Source organism: Mya arenaria, chromosome 14 (assembly GCF_026914265.1).
Source record: "Mya arenaria isolate MELC-2E11 chromosome 14, ASM2691426v1".
NCBI classification, from domain to species: domain Eukaryota; kingdom Metazoa; phylum Mollusca; class Bivalvia; order Myida; family Myidae; genus Mya; species Mya arenaria.
Window position 1 is genome coordinate 16695607 of NC_069135.1, and position 18102 is coordinate 16713708.

General features: G+C 37.1%; 4 protein-coding genes across 5 annotated transcripts; all 4 read left to right on the forward strand.

Moving 5' to 3' along the window:
• The first annotated feature begins 3754 nt into the window (after nucleotides 1–3754).
• Nucleotides 3755–10521, forward strand: LOC128218414 (uncharacterized). The gene is made up of 7 exons (XM_052926078.1): nucleotides 3755–3844; nucleotides 4668–4723; nucleotides 5282–5532; nucleotides 8019–8157; nucleotides 8475–8654; nucleotides 8900–9127; nucleotides 9611–10521. Exons 2-7 carry the CDS (start codon nucleotides 4675–4677, stop codon nucleotides 9634–9636), a joined length of 873 nt encoding a protein of 290 aa, XP_052782038.1. The 5' UTR covers nucleotides 3755–3844; nucleotides 4668–4674; the 3' UTR covers nucleotides 9637–10521.
• A 1567-nt stretch (nucleotides 10522–12088) lies between these two features.
• On the forward strand, nucleotides 12089–13699 carry LOC128216767 (protein stum homolog). Its single transcript, XM_052923427.1, has 3 exons — nucleotides 12089–12352; nucleotides 12565–12756; nucleotides 13176–13699. The coding sequence occupies exons 1-3, from the start codon at nucleotides 12181–12183 to the stop codon at nucleotides 13412–13414; spliced, it is 603 nt and encodes a 200-aa protein (XP_052779387.1). The 5' UTR covers nucleotides 12089–12180; the 3' UTR covers nucleotides 13415–13699.
• Nucleotides 13700–13833: 134 nt separating this feature from the next.
• On the forward strand, nucleotides 13834–15068 carry LOC128216768 (uncharacterized). The gene is made up of 2 exons (XM_052923428.1): nucleotides 13834–13954; nucleotides 14181–15068. Exon 2 carries the CDS (start codon nucleotides 14201–14203, stop codon nucleotides 14732–14734), a length of 534 nt encoding a protein of 177 aa, XP_052779388.1. The 5' UTR covers nucleotides 13834–13954; nucleotides 14181–14200; the 3' UTR covers nucleotides 14735–15068.
• A 1112-nt stretch (nucleotides 15069–16180) lies between these two features.
• LOC128215794 (uncharacterized) lies at nucleotides 16181–18095 on the forward strand. 2 transcript variants are annotated; one of them, XM_052922394.1, is made up of 3 exons: nucleotides 16181–16730; nucleotides 16923–17110; nucleotides 17309–18095. In XM_052922394.1, exons 2-3 carry the CDS (start codon nucleotides 16963–16965, stop codon nucleotides 17809–17811), a joined length of 651 nt encoding a protein of 216 aa, XP_052778354.1. In that variant the 5' UTR covers nucleotides 16181–16730; nucleotides 16923–16962; the 3' UTR covers nucleotides 17812–18095. The 2 variants fall into 2 exon arrangements, with proteins under 2 accessions (XP_052778354.1, XP_052778353.1); XM_052922393.1 differs by having other exon boundaries at nucleotides 16181–17110.
• Nucleotides 18096–18102: the final 7 nt, after the last annotated feature.

The window sequence follows — 18102 nt, forward strand, 5'->3', positions numbered from 1 at the left end:
CAAACAATCAGCTCGTAGTTTGTCATATTTCCTTTCGAAAATTAATGTTTTATGGCTTAAACCGTTACTAACAGTTTAAGAATAATGCTTAAAACATCATTTTTTTAACTTTAATATAACAATCTGCCATCTAAATTTTGGTCAGCAGTCTTATATAACTGGATTTTCGCAAAAATTGGATCGTTCCAAGACAAAAAATAAAAAAAAGTTGTCAAAACGTTCAATGTGTGAGAGTGCAGCTTTAAACTCATAATAAAATTTTAATGCACTGCATTTGACATAATTTTAAACAGATGAAAAAATGTTATTTTTAAAAAGCACAATATATCCTTTATGTGATCTAATATTATAATGAATTTATTCAGATCATAATTAAGTGACTTTTCTTGCACTTAAATGTGAACAAGAAAGCTTGGGATTGAACAACAAATGAAACAAGAATGAAATTCAATGAATCACAAAATATCATCAAAATTATACACACAAATGTTCTTTGATATAAAAAAAAATGAAACTTTTTAGACTTTCAAAACTATAACATTTACTAAATACGGTTATATAAATTGATGAATACATTTGTAGGATGTTATATCCTACTAGATGTAACTCGGCTTCGTTCATTTTTCTAAACTTTCTCTCAGTGACGAGGAATAAATTTTATTCACTGCAGCTGTTTTCTAAGTTTATGAAAATAAGAACAATTGAAACAATTCATTAACTACTGTTGTTTTAGTGCAGATTGTGGGAGGTCATGGTTGATTTCAATGAACCACCAATAAGCCCTGCCAAAATTGGATACTGATTGGTCAGTCAGGTGCTTTTGGTAGGCATTATTAGCATGAATGTTCATTTTAAACATCATTTATGAATGTTTACAAAATCATTGAATATTGAAATAACAAGCAAAATGTTAGTTTGAATGATGAAAGCCATGAAATATGTGAAGTATTGAAAAAGAGACCAGTTTTTCAGCTTGTGTAAATAATGAGAAAATTGTTAAGTAAAATTATTTATTGTTTATCAGGAAAATGTTGAAATCTCATGTTTAGGCCTATAGTGATCATACTTGATTGCTATGTTATTGGCACTATGTTTTATTCATTGCAATATCTATGTAAAACATTAATTATTATGTTGACTTAAGTTTGAAGATAAGAACTAATGGTATAGGTGATATGAGAATGATCTCGTAAGTCTTTAAAAACCCTTTTGGTATTGTGAGTTTTTTTGCTCCAGTCTTGTTCAGTTTAGCTTTTGAAGATTTTCAAAGTAACTGCAAAACAAGTCCAGCTGTCTAGAAAGACTATGTCAAACTCTGACCAGATATAATTTATTGTCTTTTCAAATTACCAGCTTGGCAATGGTTTTATCATAACATAGGATATTGGTTTTAAAGAACATGTTAGTGTTTTTGTATGTGGAATGAAATATCATAAGTGGCACTAAATTGAACATAATTTATAGTTCTCATTGGTATTACGCATAGCCCCAAGTACATGTTGGTCTAAGATTTAAGGCTTGGATGGAGTCAGGGCAAGAAAAATGCATGTTAATACATTATACTTTCCAACGCAAGAACTGTTTATTTATTCAAGTAAATAAAGCAATCCCAACACCAAGGAACTGCAGTATTGCATAACCAGCTTAATTGACATTATGAGTTGGAGTTCAAATTGCTGCAATTAAAGGCACATCTAGTTTTCAGAATTATTCAAACTCTGATTTAGCAACCTTAATATAGTTAGATGAACTACTTTTGCAAAATGAAAGTTTTTTTTTAGATTTACAAGGATGGGTGAAAAGAATTTGCCAAATGTACTGCAACACCTGATACCTGTTGCCTTGGAATCCAACAAATTCTTGGCACTCCAAATGTTACAGTACTATTGAAATTGGAGTGCCTGAAAAGAAAGCTTCTTGATTCTATGTACATTCAACATCTTCTTTCTGTATGACATATTGGACCAGGAGAATCATGAACCTACAACCTTTTGCATCTATTGAGATAGGGAGCTATCAGGACAGTGACAGAGGACAATACAAGAATGGCCAACTGCTGCATTTATTGAGTTATCTAATGCATACAAATTAAGAAAGAAAAAATAGTTCTTAATTTTTCCAAACTACCTCCTTAAGCATCGTGTACATGTATGTAGTTGTATTTTACAATGATTGTTCAAAGTTACAATGGTCCTGTGGGTTAAAGATGATCTGTTCACGGGCTAACATGTTTTGTACATAATAGGGTTATAAGTACTGCATTTTGATCCAGGAGGTTGTATTCAACTAAAGTAGATTTTTGCAGATTTGGATTTCACAAGGCATAAGCCGAGTAAAATCAAAATCTACAAAAAACTACCAGAATCAAATATGACATTCCGCCATATCCGGATCAAAACGCAGTACTAATAACCCTTTTATTATATACATTACTGATTAGATCACTTAGAAGCCACATCTTTGCATAATAAATTTCATTTTAAGGATGCACTCTTTGCTTTAATGACGTCAATTTAATATTGCGCAACATACTTGTTATGGCGTGACGTCACCAGAGTGGTATATGGCCGTATTGCACTGGAGCGGAATATGGGTTAAAGTATTTTGTGATATGTATTGCATGTGGATTGATGATGGGTATATAATAAAGAATAAAATTATGTTTGATATTCCATTCTCACTAGCAGTGTGATTAAATGCTGACGCCATGTTATGAAATTTGATGGTCAAAGTATTTAAACATTAGACATTTCAATATTTCATACTTTAAAAACGATATTCATCTCATCTTAGTCTACTCAACTTGCTTTGCTATGTACAAAAGTCTGCAGCAGTAATATGAATAGCATTAGACAGAAGGCAGTGCTTAGTATTCATCAACAGCACTTGTTATCATGGTAACATGTTATATGAATTGAATACCAAGCACAAATTAAGAGGGAGAAAATAATTCTTCACTTTTTAAATATAAACTACTTCCTAATAGCATTGTGTATGCAGTCTGACACAGGTGTACAATGTAGATGTATTTTACAAAGATTGTTCAAAGTACGACCCTGTGGTTTAAAAAGAGGTGCAAGGTTTTCTATATAGTATATAATTACATCAATGAAAATCTTCTCTGAAACTGCAAATAACAGACCTTTAATATAAAAGGATTTGATCAAATTAAAGAGGTATGTGTGCCAACCACGTAAATTAATTTGTACAAGTCTGATTTAACGACTTTGAGAAATTCAAAACAACTATGACTTTATCTGATTTAACGCTTTAGCCCCCCCCCCCCCCCCCACACACACACCTCACTCTACGCACACTTAACTAGATTTTTCAAATTTCCTTTGCAGCTTGCAAGCAGTTTTAGTCTAAAGTTTAAAATAGCCCATCAAACAGTGACCCCTTGTGATGTGAGCCGATTTTGTCAATGCTTGGTTGTCAACATTCCCCTAAATGAAGCCCTAGTCCATCAGTGCTTTCAGCACTTTGATTATCCAATAATGAACGTACATGTATAGCGACTAGCGTTATAATTAGTTTACGATTTTTTGTTAGAGAATCTACTAACGACTAAACTGTTTCAGCATTATTAACAATTACGTTTCGCCTTTAACTTGATATTGTGTTCTTACAAAGTGTCCCCAATTGACTTGTAGACAGTCTTTTCTTTAACGCCAATACTATTGCACCACTGATGCGTCACCATCAGTCTTCGGTGCTCAGAGAATGTATTGATTCATCACTCGTTTCCTTGGCTGCCCGATTCACTAGCTTTTATTGTGTTATTTCGTAGAAACAATTTTTGTTTATACAATTGGAAATCCGTTGGATAGTACATTTGTGGCAGGTATTTAATATGTGTATAGTTTAGCATTGTATGTTCTTTTGCATGTACATCACAGTTGCTTGTAGTTTGTACACATATTCAAATCGAGCGATCTGGTCCCCCAAGGTGACCACTTGGATTCATTTTGCTTCAATTTAATACGCTTTTATTTTAACCATAACTAACTATTTATGTATATCTAATGGATAGTTTCATAAATAAGGAAACCCATCTTTTCCCCGCACAATCAATACTAATATATTTATTACACCAGGGAATACATAAATCTTAAATTCTTGCGTTAACTTACATTTATATTTAATAACCAAACCCAAAGTTCTGCCAACTCCAATATATCATCGATAGCGGGAATTGGTGGGGTGTGGGTGTAAAGTCGCTCGTCTGGGATATATTAATGCAGTGATATTGTGTTCGGTTTTAGGCAATATGCTACCAGAAATCAGTATCTGTGAGTATGGACTTTATTTTTGTTGTGATCAATATAACCCAACATTGGTGTTGCCGTATTACCTTTAAAGGCCCAAAAATTATTTTGGCTCGGGTTACCCGACCCTGCCTACAAAGTGTGTGTTATAAAATGTAGTTTTAAAGTGTTTTTTTGTATACAGAGAATTACTCTAACGCCATTCCACAATGATGAAAATAAAATTACATAAAGCCTATATAAAAAGCCTACATACCCTACCTGTTATTGAGAATGACGAAACCCTTACCAATGCATTTTGGCCTTATTTTGACAGTCTATTTTGACAGTCTTATTGTTATGTGTAATGGGCGAAAATGCCGATTCTTTTACAGCCGATCTTATATCGTCTTTTTTCAGTTGAGCAATGGTCAAGAATACCTTTGGATTCGCTGTGGCGATATTTACGGCTTGTTGTAAGTACATCGTCCATCGTTTTTATTGTTTGTTTTTTGTTTTGTTTTGTATTAAATGAAAATAAATCCTTACATGTATCGATATGTTATATATGATTTTTTTTAAAAGGCATGCTTATGTGAGGTTAACACGCGGTATTCAGCGGCTTTCAAGTTAAGGATAACTCTGATGTAGGAGGGTGGTAAGCGGTACGCAGAAACTTATAAGCTGTTATATTATCGGTACACATACTCTCAGAACGGTTAAATATTATTGTGAACGCAGTATTCGGGTTGAATATGAAGGAATATTCGATACGCAAGTCGGGAAGGGTTACATACTTCTCAGACAGTTCTTGTTTGGAAATGAGTTTAATAATATATCAGTGTATGAGTTAAATTTCCAGAAACTTACTCTCGTAATCTGTCCGCCAGAGGTGAAATGTTCTTGCGCCTTGTATCAAAGTGGGGATTTTTTATTAAGTATTCTGCGATGTCCCACCAGATTTATTGTTTGCTGGAAATTATATTAATGTACAGTGAGTGAAGAATCTATTATTTAACATTTTCATTACACAGATGCAGATTTGCACAAAAACCTCCAACAGAGCTGTGACGTAGAATATGGTCTTGATGACTTTATTGATGACGAAATATTAGTCGTGTATGACGGTGCGCAGCTGTCGCGCACCTGCAAGGTAACGTTCGAGCAGGAATACAGCCTTGAAAATCTGTGCGTGGAGGCGGAGAGATTTAACGTTGCTGACGAGCATGAGGACGTTACGTTGGAGTATCACTCAAGGTTCTACAGCCCCGCCGTCCCCGACAAGGTGAACGTGGATTTATAATAATCCGGTCATGTGTTCAATTCGTTGGCTTTGGTTGGAATCAATGTTGTCTTTGGTTTATTCCAATCCGTCGTTGGGTATATTTGATGATATATTCTGATATCTGCGGTATCCCCTTATTGTATTGGTATCATTCTAGAGTTTGCTTGTTTTAATGATGTATGAATGACATGTTATAAAGAACCCGCGGAGCATTGCTATTTTAATGGTCAAACAATTAAATAGAAGATTCGAAACTCGTTTACCGAAATTTCCAAATATTGAACAGAAAATTCGAAACTAAATGCTATTTAATTCCAGTTATTTGTTATGTTTCCAAAGGATAGTTCTTAAATATCTTATATCTTATCAAATCAGGAAGGTATTTTGAAAAAAAAATTAATAGCTTTTATACCCTTCTGGTAAAATGCACTGCTATCTGCTACACACTGATGCTTATTTTAGATATTACGATATTGACTTATGATTAATGAAATCAAAATATTAAAAAAAACACACCAGGAGCGAAGTATTTTCGAAGATACTATTCCGAAAGAATTAAACTGATTTGTTTTTTATACATGCACATAATCATTGATGACCACAACACTATTCCTAAATTTGCATCCACATTACACACAAAGTTGTCACTTCAGTCCTTAATGTATAAGTCCTACTTGCTGGGAAAGCGACAGGTCCAGAAAAGTCAACAATTGAACAATTGAATGCTGAAGGAAATCTCCACTGAGAGGAGTGAACAACTCTCCTGTCGTTTCAATAATTGTATGCTAACATTTATAATACCTTCACACAGTGGAAGATTGCAAACGCATGTGCAATCCACAAAATGAAAAATCCAATTACTCTTGAGTCCCGTTGACAGCAAAACTCTTGAAAAAAATAATATAGATTTTACAGAATGATTCCACGATCAATCAGTTGTCTTCCCTTTATCATATATGCATTCAGTCAAGTGTTAGCTGAATGGAAAAAAGTGAAAGTAGTATTTTGTGACATAGCAAAGGCATTTGACAGTCTGGCACTTAGGTTTATTACATAAGCTCGAATCTAAAGGCATCTTTGGTCCTCTACTCCGTTTCTTTATCTAATTACCTTTCTGACCGCTCGGTAAGAATAGACAATCATAGAACAGAATAAACTCTTTTTAATCTCCAAACTGGTGTTCCCCAATGGTCCGTTCCTGGACCCTTATCATTTATTGTTTTCATCAATGGTATTACAAAACACAAACACTGAGCAATGCGTCTCTTCGCGCACAACAATAGTATAATGTAGTTGTCGACGACACTGTCTCTGAAAATAATAACATTCATAAAAGTTCTCCATCCTCCCGCTCTCTTACGGTACGTCACATAAACACCTTGGCCTTACTTTCTCAAGCGATGGTACCTGGCTAGATCATATACTCAAAGTCGCAGTAAGGGCTTTACTCCTTTAGGTCATTGAAATTTATTCTTGATAGGAAATCATATGAAATAATGTATAAGTAGTTCATCAAACCAACGTTGGAATACGATGCTGTCCGAGATATCTGACCCTCTGGGATAAAACCTTAGCTGGAGGCACTGAGAATTGTCACTGGAGCAACATTAATTTAATCAGCGGGATTAAGACTTTAATTACTTAAGTCCAGGTTAGAGTAACACAGACTGACAATGTTTTACAAGATGACAACGTCGTTGACACCTCATTATTTATCCAAGACCAAGTGCATAATGTTACTTATCATAATCAACGTAACTCTGCTTCTACAAGGAACTGATTCTGTGTTAAACAATTGCAAGCAAGCTCATTCAACCATTTCTCATTTCTCCATACCGTAGGTAAAATGTACCGGTGTTTTTACTACGAAGGCAGTTGTGTCGACTAAATCAATCATACACACATAACAGCCATTTTCAGCCATGTTCGCAAATGCATATACTCCACAAAGAGGTTCTCGACACCTCCCCAGTTCCCACACTTAAACAATCATTTGTAAAGCATTCATCACCACTGAATATTATCAATGTTTTCCCGTCTAGCTACCGGACAACATCGAAATCGAGTCAATTACTCATTCCTATTCAATATATTATTACCACATATATAGCTGAACTAGTTACTATGACAATGTATAATGAAATGCGACGCAATTTCACAATTCTGCAATGCCATATTCCATCGAGAAAATTGTGTTGATAATGTTAACTCTATTTATTTTTCAACATATTAGAGAATAGATAAACAGTACAAAGTTCATATTTATGGAAAACTATTGTTCAATGATTTTTCACATTTTTGGCATCGTAATTTTTAGTTTGGAATTATTTGATATGAGTTTGAAAATCTGGTGCCAGTGTGTTTGTTATAGTCCCATTGAACAAGATCGTACACGAGTAACAAGATCGCTCGACTTCTAGGTTTGTCGTCGTTTTTATTGCCTTAAATAGTTCAACACTATGATATAGACCTGTTTCCCCCTGTAGATCTACACGAAGTACGACACGCCCATCCCCGACTGGTGCTCGTCGTCCAGTCGGATCATCATCTCCTTTGACTCGAGCACCACGAGGCGCGGGGACGCGGACATTAGACTCAGGGTTTACAAACAGGACTCCGGTGCCGGTATGTTATGTACGGCAATACAGCATTGTTCTAATGATATTCCGGATGGTTTCGAGTGACATTAATTGTCAACATTCTGTTTTTGGTCGAAGCAGTTTGATTTGATGTGTTATGATATCAACGATCACATCAAGATACAATTGTTTGGAATATTTGATATTCTTATAAACATTAGTTCCAATTGTATAACTTATCTTAATCTTTAATCATTATGTATAGATACATAGGTAAACTCTCAAAGCACCGTATAATAAAGGCCAACGAAACGCATGAGTATCTGATATCTGTTTTCTTAACTTGTATTTTTTTTTGTCCAGAGAATTTTGCCGACGATATGATATCGGCTGCCAGTCCGGTGGTGTTAGTTGTCGCCGGTGTTGTTGGTGGAGTGATCATACTGTGCATCATAATTTCCGCCGTGGTCGCCCTCATCTGTTACCGCCGACGACGGAGTCGGGCTGGGCACGTGCACTCTCCAGCTACACCTTCCACTGTCGGTTAGTAGTACGTGTAAACTGACAGGCATACAGTTTGTCTGGCTGTGTGGATTATTTAAAAAGCATTGAGAAAATGCATCGAGTAGGGCTCACGACTGAAAAATGCTTACAAAAAAGGCAGGATAATTGGCCGATTTACATTTACAATGTTTATTAAGGTTAGCTTTATTGAGTGTTATAATACTCGTTTTAGCATCCTTTGAAATGAGAAATATTTTACATGTAATGTTATTTTCATTTATCAGCTCATCAGCCCCAGCACAGGCCACACTTTTCTGGTAACCATGGGCAACCGCAAGCTGGTAACCCCGCCCAACAATCGTACTGGAATCAGCTACAGACCAGCTACCCCACCGACCAGCCGTGCGGCCACCAACAACAGAAAACCCAGCCCCACCAGCAGTATGTCAGCAAGCCTCATTACCCGGCATACTCCCCAATAAGTCAGTGTCCGGAAGAGGTCGCACCGTCGGGTACTTATTAATTCCCTTTCATTCAACTACATACGTACATCGGTATATACTAGCGGAAATACGAAACTGTTTTTATAAGAAACTGGTCTACAATAATGCCAAGTCTTCCGATGATAACATAGTGTGTACCATAATAATTTGGCTCATACATGAAAGTATGATACAATGGAACATTTAATAAAGCATGTGCCAGTTTTCAGAATTAAATTATCTTTTAAAATATTCTGAGCTTGATTCAAAAACCTATATTTCCCACTCACAGTTTCTTTGTTTCACTTATCATGTGTATTGAAGTACTGCAGTCACATTGTTGGAGTTTCCTTGTGCTGTAAAATGACATTTTAAATTATGTCATTGATTCTTTAAGGTGAAAATAACACAACCGCATACATATATGTAATTTTAGAATATACCTAATAACTGTTGATATATTAAATTGTAATAGGTGTCATGTTTAAAATGTAATTAAACTTGATTTTTCAGCTCCCACTCCCAACCACCAGATATAGTCTCCCGTTTTGGGGAGGCAGTTCGCGTTGCCTTGTCCTGGGAGTAAAATGGAAATCCATTTTTTTAAAATAAAAACCGAAAACGGAAAACAAAAAATGAAGCAACTTCCATTCATTATCTTCTACAGAGATATATGGTTATATGGTGATTAGAATTGTTTTTCATGATGTAATGAATGTTAAGAAACTCGTCGCCATATCTAAGATTTTCATCACGTCGACCAAACATAATGCCGTAACTACAACGCCAAAACATAGCAACTTGTTGCCAAATAATAAGTATCCATAGCCAGGATTAAGTATCTCGTCGCCAGGAATAAGTACCTCGTCGCCAGGAATAAGTATCCCGTCGCCCAGGAGTAAATATAGAGCCGTCAAGAATAAGTACCTCGTCGCCAGGAATAAGTACCTCGTCGCCAGAGTTTAGTATCACGTCGCCAGGAATAAGTATCCCGTCACCAGGAGTAATTATCTCGCCACCAGGAATAAGTATCTCGTCGCCAGGAATAAGTATCTCGTTGGTTACTCGTTGTCAGGATTAAGTGTCTCGTCGCTAGGATTAGTATCTTGGAATTACTTATATTGTCGCAGAAAAAAAATTCGTTCCAGGATTTAGATTTGGCGCCATGATTTAATACTTTGTCGTCAGGTTTAAGCAATTTGTGGCCATGAAGGAGTACCTCGTCGCTATGAAATCTATCATATGACCGCCAAAATATAGATAATAAAATGCATGATGGCCGGGATTTTCGTCGCAAAGAAATTGACATGGTCATTGGCATTGTACTTTTATTATCGCGTCTCAGCACATTTACATCTCAAAGTTCATGTATGTAGCCAGGCTAAAACATATCGTTGCATATATATATACGTTTGTGACTAGAACGTTGTTATTGTTATTTGTGCCAGGTCATACAGACAACAAGTGTGTTATTACCACGATTAGGATAATGTAACTGTGACTGCCGTTCTTGGCTCTTTTAATTAACGTTCTAAGTGTATATTACTGCTGGTGTTTACGTGTACAATTTTGTAGAGTAGGGGGCATTTTCAAGGAGCCAGACATGCCACAACACACCCAATTTAAACTTATGGCCTTATGCGGATAACACACCATGTACATGATCAGGGAATTTTAAGAATATATCCGAACAGATAATACACAAATACGTACATTTCTATTGATACTGCTACGACTATATGAGAGCAAAGTTGCGTTTTTCTCCATAAATGCATATTTTTATAATACCCCGTATAGTCAGAATATTCAAAGCTAAATACTGTACTCGACTTTTCAAATGTATACGTAAAGTACACATTTATATATAATTTTGCACGTACATTTAATTGGTGAAAAAATGTCTGATTTCTTCAAAAAAATGCAAGCAACATGGCGAAACACCATCCTTTCACTTGTTAGTATTTGTTTCGCGGGCCTATCGCCGGAAGCTGACAAATGCGTCCGGGTCTGATGGAGGTTTGGAGTGTCGATGGTCCTGTCTCCATCACTTGTAAGTCAACCATTTGAAGTCCATTAGTAACAACAACTAAACATTCCTTTATGTGTATCTGGTATCATTCAGATATATATGTCGGTTTTAAATTTGCAGGAAAATGAGATGTTTAATTGTTCTGTTCATAATGTACGTGAAGTTAGCGGCCTAGCGGCGTGAAGTTAGCGGCCTAGCGGCATAGCGGCGTGAAGTTAGCGGCCTAGCGGCGTGAAGTTAGCGGCCTGGCGGCCTAGCGGCGTGAAGTTGGCGGCCTAGCGGCCTAATTATTTTTTCTATTTCCAAGCAATGATTAATGCGTTTTTTTAAAACAATGATAAATCAATGTTTTCTTTTTATTCATATAGTTACATAGCGGCCTTAAATTGTTATCTATTCAGAATAGTTTTCTTTACCTTTTATTCTAAAACAATAATATAATAATACAAAATAATTAGGCCGCTAGGCCGCCAACTTCACGCCGCTAGGCCGCCAGGCCGCTAGGCCGCCAGGCCGCTAACTTCACGCCGCTAGGCCGCTATCTTCACGTCGCTAGTACGCTTCACGTACATCTGTTATTGGTTTTATATTGTATAGAAAAATCATTGTGAAAGTGTGTTTAAACAAATTTTAATTTTGTAAATCACAACCGTTTTTAACTAATATATCATTGTGCATTTATATAAAGTGTTTATTTTAATAAACCAAATAAAGTTATCATACAGTATGTGGATTAGAATGATATTTTTTTCTTCATCAAAGAACTTCTTTCTAATATACCGTTTGTGTTCAATATATAAATATATCCTTTCATCCTATTAAACTTAATTCAATTTATCAGGATCTTGGGTTCTGAGTTCAAAGCACTCGATATAAAGTTAAACACTAGAGATGACAGTATACCTATATATACAGGTAATAAACGCCTATCGACCGCTTTATATGTATTACGAAATGCTCTCACTTCCTAAAGACTGCTTTGGATATATTGTGGTGCACCGTGATATATTAAGTGGGCGCTCGCTGATATAAACAGGAAGATTATACTCCTACAATGGGGTCGGGTGATGGTGAGGGGAGAGGGTCGGGCGATGGTCAGGGAAGGGCTGCTGGGGTAGGGACGGGTCGCGAGCTGAAGGGGAAGCATGAACGTATAGCAGTTCCGGCCATGCCGATGCCAATGGCCATCTTCACATGTGTTCTCAACTTCCTTATACCAGGATTCGGTGAGATCGTTTTTCTCTATTGGTACTGTACGGTTTATGTTTGTTTGTCTAAACAGAATCGTAATTTACTCAGTAAGCTTATTATTAACAGTTTTGTGTGGATCGTTCGAACTGAAATTGCCATCGAACGTTTTCTTATTTATATATTTGAAATACTTATTATCATAGTCGGTGCTACATGTCAATGAATTGAACCTATTTTTAATCGGCAGGCACGATAGTGGCGGGGTTCACGAGCTTCTGCACGGGTTGCTCGAGGAACGAGGACATGAGTATAGGAAGTCGGTGCGGCAGCTGCTGGGCGGGGTTCGGTCTTGGCTTCCTGCAGCTCATCACCACCCTACTCTGTCTCGTCGGTTGGATCTGGTCTTGCGTCTGGGGCGTTTTCTTCATTGGCATGAGCAGTACGCTGTCGCCTTTTTGTTGTTTTTTTCGGTTGCTGTTGTATTTCGAATATGTCACGACCGATATAAAAATAAGTACACAGATATTGTTACTCTGTATCAGGTGCTGGTCGTCTCTATATATGAGGGTGTCTCCCCTCCCCCTTGTGTACTGAATACTTCTTTATTCTCTACCCGTATTTTGCGTCACAAATAAAATGAAATTATTTTGTGAACGAGTACCTAGAGCCCATTGTGCACCGAGCACCACATAGGGATAACAGCCTCTTAAACGCGGTGGTGTTAGGTTAGCTCTTAAAAGACTGATTTACCTATTGAACGCTCTTTTTACAAACCAATATCATTTATGCCTTTATATTTACAAAGGCGATTTCTTAATAGTGTATATACCCTTTTTGATTTCAATTCACATGTTTCAGTTGAGTATTACCACAATAATGAAGTAAACCCTACTCCCACATGTGCGATAGTCAGCCAGCCCCAGATACTTCCTCCGGGAGCCGTGGTCGTCCACCAGGGTCCGCCACCCTCGGGATACTACCAACAGGGAGGCGGGATGGTGTTCATGCCCCCGCAAAACCCCGGGGACTACAATGAACCACCTCCTGCCTACTCTCAGGAACCTGCATACCCGCCGCCTCCCCCGCCAAAATACTGAATGGTCATTTCGGCACGCACTTTAAGACATATACACGTCATGATGCGATTATGAATGATTTTGTCTTTTGCAGCAAAACTGTGATAAAAGTAACGTTGTTTTTTTAAAACATAAAATGATTTAAGATGTACCTAATGGATAGTATGCATTATAGACAGTTTTTCTTGTCTTTCAAACTATTCCATCCGAGTCCCACACTTTGTTCACTGTATATGTATGCATTCTCTTTAAAAAAACATTCTATCGTTCTTTCATTATAATTTATATTAAAAGTATGAAAAAAGACGTACACAGTTTTACTCTCCTATCTGCTCAACAACGCTAATTTTAGGGTCTTTCCCCTCCAAATAAAAAAGACCTTTTCTTCAAAAATGTCGGAAATTACCTTGTAAATTGATGTATTGATTAGCATGTGCGCATTGGCTGTGAGCCAGACATGTATTCAATATCACAATGAAACTAGGGTAGATCAATACATGTGATACATTATAGCCAAAGTGATCATAATAGGCTCCATAGAAGGAACACCTGATATTTACCGTAAGTTAAGAATTTCTATTTAATAACATGAAAACAGCAGTAATAAGAATTTCTGTAAAATGTATCTACATGATCAGAATTAATTTTATTTATAGATAGTGAACCATAAAACTATACAAGACAGCTTGTGTACATACATGGTTTATTCTATTTTGCTAACACATCTTGACTATTTAAAAAACAACGACTAACAAATCATTTCATTTCATATAATTGTTTCCGACAGGTATTTCCTTACCCGCCTCTATGGGAGTATCCCCTGGTCGACCAATAAACCCCTACACGGGACAGGTGGGCGGATATGCATACCCAGGGTCTGGCGCTGGATACCCGGGTCACGTGCCCTTCCGGGTAGTCCCCGGCACAGTGGACACAGGCAACACAGAGACGAACTGTCAGCACTGTCGACCATCTGCCATCAAGTGGAACAACTCACAGACAACGCCATATAATTCGTCGGCGGGAACGTGTTACAATGGGTGTAATCCCCACCAACAACAGACGTACCAAAACAGTGACATATATGCAACCGGTTATCAAAACTCCCAGATACAACCGCACAGCTACACTTATCAGCAATTCGGTAACGCAGGCATCCATAGCAGCGGGTTTTCCATGTCTGGAGCAACAGGATACCCGCCGCCGCTGGCACCATCTGCGCCAGCCTTTGCCTCGCCGCCCCTGACGTACATGGATCAATCAGGGAGCTACGATGACGCGCCGCCTCCCTATCAAGATCTACCGGAACTGGAGAAAAAAGTATCCGGATACAATATGTAGATCGCAGCCCGTAATGTCAGACTAAGTCGTGGGGTAAATCATGTGTGTGTTAAGATAGTGATATTCTTTCTACAATACTGTTACTTGAATGTAAAAAGTCGCGATTGTTGATTGTTGACCTTTATTTCAAATACAAATACTGACTTTGCAAACAAAGTTCTTCAAAAAAAAGAATCATGCATACATTTTGAGATTTGGCTTTATTTTAGCCGATATAATGAAAGTACATGTACAATATTTCTATTAATTTGTTCCGTAATTAATATGTAATTGTTTATTATTGTGTTGTTATTTACATTGTTGACTCATCTTATAAATATATACTATAATTGTCTGTAGGTGTGATCATTTTTGTTGTCTTAAACCTGTCTTAAACAAGCTTTTGACCTTAAACATAACCAAATTGCGAGTATCGAGGAGGAATCATGAACAATTGTTTCGTAACAACTGTGCGCATAGTTTTACTTATATATTAAAAAACGGACAACTCTTGACTAATACTGCAGCCTGTTTGTAGAAAGAGTTCGCTCCGTAAAACTCATCACATTCCTTAAGTTTATTTTAACCTTTTCTTGGAACCTATATAATCTAAAGCACAGTATATCTAGGGCTATATATGATATATATATATATATATAATATCAATTCATAGGTAATCTTTTCTAACAAAAGTTTTGATTGTTTTCGTCAAGAATGATCTCTAAATTCAACAATTTCAATTCGCAAGAAATCTTAATGATTGCCATAGGAATGACTCACAGAATGTTGCAAAATTTCCATCGGAATGACGGATTGCTGAAAGATTGCCATTGGAATGACTGGTTGTTGCAAGATTGTCATTTGGTTGCATGGTTGTTGCAAGATTGCCATTTGGTTGACTGGTTGTTGCAAGATTTCATTTGGTTGACTGGTTGTTGCAAGATTGTCATTTGGTTGACTGGTTGTTGCAAGATTGTCATTTGGTTGACTGGTTGTTCCACATTGCCATTGGAATGACTGGTTTTTGCAACATTGCCATTTGGTTGACTGGTTGTTGCAAGATTGCCATTGGAATGACTGGTTGTTCCAAATTGCCATTGGAATGACTGGTTTTTGCAACATTGCCATTTGATTGACTGATTGTTTTGACATTAGAAAGTATACCTAGATTTTGAGATTGATGAGTGTATAAACAATCGAGCAAAATTCAGCGCCCTAGATATACTGGTGCTTTAAAGCATAGCCCTTCCCCTCCCCCACAAACACACCCTCAAACTAGCCTGATAATATAGGGTATAGTATTCCATGTATGTGAATACATTATAGAGATTATTTAATTGTTATGGTATTTAAAAAAGGAAAATTCGACTGAATGGTCTATTTCGTTTTAGGATTAAAGGCTGATTGGAGTGTTATTATCAACAAAAGCACCCTTTGACCAACGGACGAGCGTTGCCATCTGCATGCACAAATTTTGTTAATTCACGCATAATACATAAAAAGCATGTATTTTAAAATACTGAGTGTTTTACTCAATACCCGCGTACTACTTACAGCACTGTTATAGAAGTATGACGCCTACGACACAAAATAATAGTCAACTTGAACGGCAAATATATTGGTCTTTCACCCGTAAAACGCCCAACAAAATGGAATTTAAAAGTCAATTATTTCGAGAGAAAAAGGAATGCATCCCATTGGTTAAGATTATTTTAACCATGATTTAATAAGATATATCAATATTGAACTTTGAAGTACATGGTCATCGATTATAGCTCAATACGTACCAAACCAACATACCATGTTTAAAGAGTGAAGGTTTAATGTGTCTAGATTCGTAGACTTATTTTAAAGATTTCAAAATGGTGTTGTTGGATAAGTTTATTTTTTTGTTTTAAATCTTTACCGTAACCTAACGTTTTACAAGAACATTTGTTGACCACCAGGATTTGAATACTCTAGAAATTGGACTTTACATTAAATGGATTGAAACATTAAATACTTGTTTGAGTAAGAAGTAAGTAATCTCGTACAAGAATGTTGTTAACTTGTTTACATTTATCATTGTTCTGTACCTACACAGAAGTTCTAAATGTATCATTCGCTTGGAATATATTTACCAGTACAAATTAATTCAGTTGTGATCAATAACATGTCGTATAATAGTATCATCATTAATAATTAAATATGTATTTGACTATCTCACAAGGTACAGCCACGTGATTCACACAACCACAGATGTTCTAGCGATGGGGAGCGCACCCAGCACGCGAGTCCACTCAAACACGCACGTGACTGTCGTGCGCGGGCGGTTGGTGGCCACCACACACGTTCCCTTCAATGTTGTCGCGGGAACCGTGGATACCGGAAACAGCCCCGGATGTCCAAATTGTCGGGGTAATACATGTACAACAACTTATTAAAACCCTCTCTTTATTTTTATATAGTTTGGTTTATATTAAATCGAATACAATGTACTATATCTACTTATTATCGAGAATACTAAAGCATCCGTATACTAGTATGTTGCAAGACTGTTGTGCTAAAATGAATAAATGTACAGAACTCCGAATATGTGGATCTTGTTTTCTTCAGTTCAATCACAGGCTCATAGAGGAGGATGTCACCATCCCCAGCCCCAGTCTACATTCGTTCCGGGCATGGTTCATCCCGGAGCCCAGCCCTTACAGCCCCCAATGTACATCCAGTCTGACCTTCCTCCACCCTACATAGAGCAGCCATTGGTGCACTACGTCCCGACGGACCCTACACCTCAAAGCTCCATCCCGTTCGTTCCGCCAGCCGCGTCGAACTATATGGGACAGGAAGCAACGTCTGGAACGTCCAGCCAACATTTGAATGGCTACAACGACGCGTTTCCTCCAATAAACGGGGCGCCCCCTGCTTCTGTAGCTGACTCAGTCAACAACGCGTTCCCTCAGAAAAACGGGCCACCCCCTGACTTTGTCGCCGGCTCAGTCGGACCCGGGACAAGCGCAATGACCCCCAGTGGGGAGTCGACATTGAGGGGTCTTTCAACGGGCCGCAATGCCAACTCGAATGAAAAAGAGACCATTCCTGAACTTTATGATGTGTAGACGTGAGATTTCGTATGCACCCGCGTTGTTGAACAGCGTTTTTGGTAAAACCAAATATGTTATTATGATTTTTAATGAATCAAACCACTTTTGTGTTAAATTATTTTTATTTACCTGATTTGTTCATCCAATACAATTATGTTCTGTTAAAACTCGTGTATCTCGTTATTTGATTGCCGTGTATACATAAATAAGTGTTATCTGGTAATTGTTTGGGTTTGCGATCGTCGGAATTATTTTAATCTATTTCTTATAATCTTTGAAATTGGGACAAATAGTTCTGAATTAAGA

Coding starts and splice junctions, on each gene's coding strand:
- LOC128216767 (XM_052923427.1), top strand. CDS start 12,181: ATGGGGTCGGGTGATGGTGAGGGGAGAGGGTCGGGCGATGGTCAGGGA. Junction 12,353..12,564: donor CTTCCTTATACCAGGATTCG/GTGAGATCGTTT, acceptor TTTAATCGGCAG/GCACGATAGTGGCGGGGTTC. Junction 12,757..13,175: donor TTTCTTCATTGGCATGAGCA/GTACGCTGTCGC, acceptor CACATGTTTCAG/TTGAGTATTACCACAATAAT.
- LOC128218414 (XM_052926078.1), top strand. CDS start 4,675: ATGGTCAAGAATACCTTTGGATTCGCTGTGGCGATATTTACGGCTTGT. Junction 4,724..5,281: donor GGCGATATTTACGGCTTGTT/GTAAGTACATCG, acceptor TTCATTACACAG/ATGCAGATTTGCACAAAAAC. Junction 8,655..8,899: donor AGCTACACCTTCCACTGTCG/GTTAGTAGTACG, acceptor TTCATTTATCAG/CTCATCAGCCCCAGCACAGG.
- LOC128215794 (XM_052922393.1), top strand. CDS start 16,963: ATGGGGAGCGCACCCAGCACGCGAGTCCACTCAAACACGCACGTGACT. Junction 17,111..17,308: donor CGGATGTCCAAATTGTCGGG/GTAATACATGTA, acceptor TGTTTTCTTCAG/TTCAATCACAGGCTCATAGA.
- LOC128216768 (XM_052923428.1), top strand. CDS start 14,201: ATGGGAGTATCCCCTGGTCGACCAATAAACCCCTACACGGGACAGGTG.